Source organism: Octopus bimaculoides, chromosome 2, assembly GCF_001194135.2.
Source record: "Octopus bimaculoides isolate UCB-OBI-ISO-001 chromosome 2, ASM119413v2, whole genome shotgun sequence".
Classification (NCBI taxonomy): domain Eukaryota; kingdom Metazoa; phylum Mollusca; class Cephalopoda; order Octopoda; family Octopodidae; genus Octopus; species Octopus bimaculoides.
The window spans coordinates 97,803,028-97,805,944 of NC_068982.1; the positions used below are offsets into that span (position 1 = coordinate 97,803,028).

General features: G+C 32.8%; 1 protein-coding gene across 1 annotated transcript in view; it reads left to right on the plus strand.

Moving 5' to 3' along the window:
- Window positions 1-2,917, plus strand: part of LOC106871565 (F-box/WD repeat-containing protein sel-10) — a 160,670-nt gene that overhangs the window by 147,767 nt on the left and 9,986 nt on the right. Inside the window, exon 7 of the mRNA XM_014918071.2 lies at window positions 488-601. Within this exon, the coding sequence (XP_014773557.1) occupies window positions 488-601 (114 nt within the window). The remainder of the gene's footprint in view (window positions 1-487; window positions 602-2,917) is intronic.

Consider the following 2,917-nt stretch of genomic DNA (forward strand, 5'->3'; position numbering starts at 1 on the left):
CATATGTGCGCGACATGGTGATCTCATATCAAGATAAACAGCGCATGACCATGCAGGTGAGGCCCAGTTAGAATTTTCTTCAGGTCGAGTAGCCCATCCCACTCAAAAGGTCCCTGAAAAGGAGTTTTTAAGAATGTTGAACAAAACACTCATGTTTCCAAAAGTGAATTATCCAAACCCCAACACATGGCTATGATGCTCCCCCACTACTTCTGCTCGTGATTAGAAATGTACATATAGACAACCACTAAGGGTCATGCTCAACTGGTTAAGGTCAAGCAACTGACAAGCAAATCTGTGGTATTAGCAGAATATTTGCTGTAGCCCATCTTTTATACCAAGACAAAACAATGTACATGATAACACTTCCAATCAATTAAGTTCAGAAGCCATGAGAGCCACTGCCTGGTACTGCATCCGGGCATTTATTATTATTATTATTATTATTATTATTATTATTATTATTATTATTATTATTATTATTCAGATATGGAATATTGAATATGGGACCATAATAAGGATATTATTGAGTCACAGAGGTCCAGTGTGGCAGATCGCATGCCAAGGCGATCTATTATTGTCTACATCACAAGATATGACAGTAAGTTGACTTTACATAAATGAATTAAAAAGTGACACCTATGTAATGTTGTAGGCAGGAAAAGTTCGATGAACCAAGTTTATCCATGCGATCAGTAACTAAAAACTCCCTCAATGGGTATCTAGAATGTAAAAACAGAACAAGAAGGAAGGAAACTCCAATAGAATCACTTAGTTGACTGTTGGCAAATTACAGAATATGCTAATGAGACAGGATTTGGTCGTAAATTCAACTGATGAAAGCAACAGATTGTTCCGGGCTTAACAGACCTCTTCAATGACACCTATTTTACTTATGTTATCTATCTATATATCTATCACTTCAAACATACATACATACATACATACATACATACATAAATATATGCTTGTATACATACATACATACATACATTCATATATACATACGTGTACATACACATATATATGTATTTATGCACACGTACGTTATATATATATATATATATATATATACATAACTGGGTACATGACATGGCAAAAGAACATGGACAAAATGATAAACAAGGTACAACAAACAAGCAAGCCACATAGAAACATCTCCTTCATCAGCTGCCACCATTAAAACACCGGCGTTTCGAAGAAATGAAGGCAGTACGCATCGTATATATATATATATATATATATATATATATATATATATATATATATATATATGTATGTATATAGGTATGTGTGTATGGATAGATGGATGGATGGATGGATGGGTAGAGAGATAGATTACACTTAGCAGAATAAGGAGATTTGGGTGCACTGAAGAGGTCTAATAAACCCGGAATATTCCTACTGCTTTCAGCAATTGCTTTAAAGATTAAATCCTGTCTCATATACTTATCTTTAATTTGCAAAAAGTTCAACAAAGTGATTTTACTAAAGTTTCCTTCTTTCTTCGTTCGTTTTTAAATTTTAAACACACCTTGAGTGGGGTTTTGTTTTTGTTTCCTAATTTTTTAAACTTTTATCTTTTATTTTTTTTAGTCATTAGATTGCGGCCATGCTGGATCACAGTCTCGAAAATTTTTTTAGATCGACCGCAGTACTTAATTTTGTTTGCTATGCCTGGTACTTATTCTATAGGTGTCTTTTGCCAAACCGCTAAGTTACAGGGACGTAAACATACCGACACTGGTTGTTAAGCAGTGGTGCGAAACAAACACAGACACAAACACTCACACATGTATGTATGATGTATGTATGATGTATGTATGTATGTATATTTGTGTATATATGTATGTATATTAAATATAGTGACACTGATTACGAATATCAATTCGCCAGTTGGCTGAAAGATCAGATCCTCTCTTATAATCTTTCTATATTTTCCCCAAAATATTTCATTCACTAACTTTTCGATTTATCTCCCTTGTTTATTGTGTTTAAGATTTAAGAGCTCATAGAAGGAGTACTTGTGTACTAATTAATTAGTACTTGTGTACTAATTATACTAATTACAATCTTAGTTAACAGACGACTTTTTTTTTGAAACCGTAGGCAATGAGTATTTATTATGTAGAAAGTTTCCTTAGTCGTATCATTGTTATCATTAATATAATGCACTTAATATCATTTTTTAGTAGGATTGCTTTGAATTTATAGCAACATACGATTTTACTGTTGTTGCTATTGTTGCTGTGGTTATTGTTGTTGCTGTTGGTGTTGCTGATGTTGTTTTTGTTGTTTAGCCTCAGAACAAGCCAAAAGGATTTCCAGCCATGAGCATATCGTCTGTTATTTCGGACGTAGTATATCGAAACTATAATATCCAATAATGAGTCCATACCTAAAAAAAGAAAAAAAAAATTTAACTCCTTTGTGGTTTTGAAGATATCTAACTGCTATTTCAGACTATTAATGTGACCACGTAAAGTCTGCCTCGTTTACGTATGTAATTGACAGAATAATATTATTAATGGAGTTTTGAATGTCTTATTATTTAAAACAATATCAGTTTGTGTATAACATTTTAAGATAAACTGGTTTATCATAGGTAACAATACGTAAACTTCAGGTTTGAAGTAAACAATAGAAAACAACGTTGCATGTAAGAAAATGACTCCTGCAGTTGTCTTTGATTAATTATGGCATTGGTAAATGTTAGTTTTCGTAGCACGATTCTCTTTCATGAAAGCAAATGAAATTGTTCGTATGTAAAATCTAAAAGGATAGCATTTACTAGAATTCGTGAGAACACACATGCATATATATGACAGTGTGTGTGAGTATGTGCATGCATGTATATATGCATATACATATATTCATAAATAAATATATGCATACACACGCGCACACATGCATATAT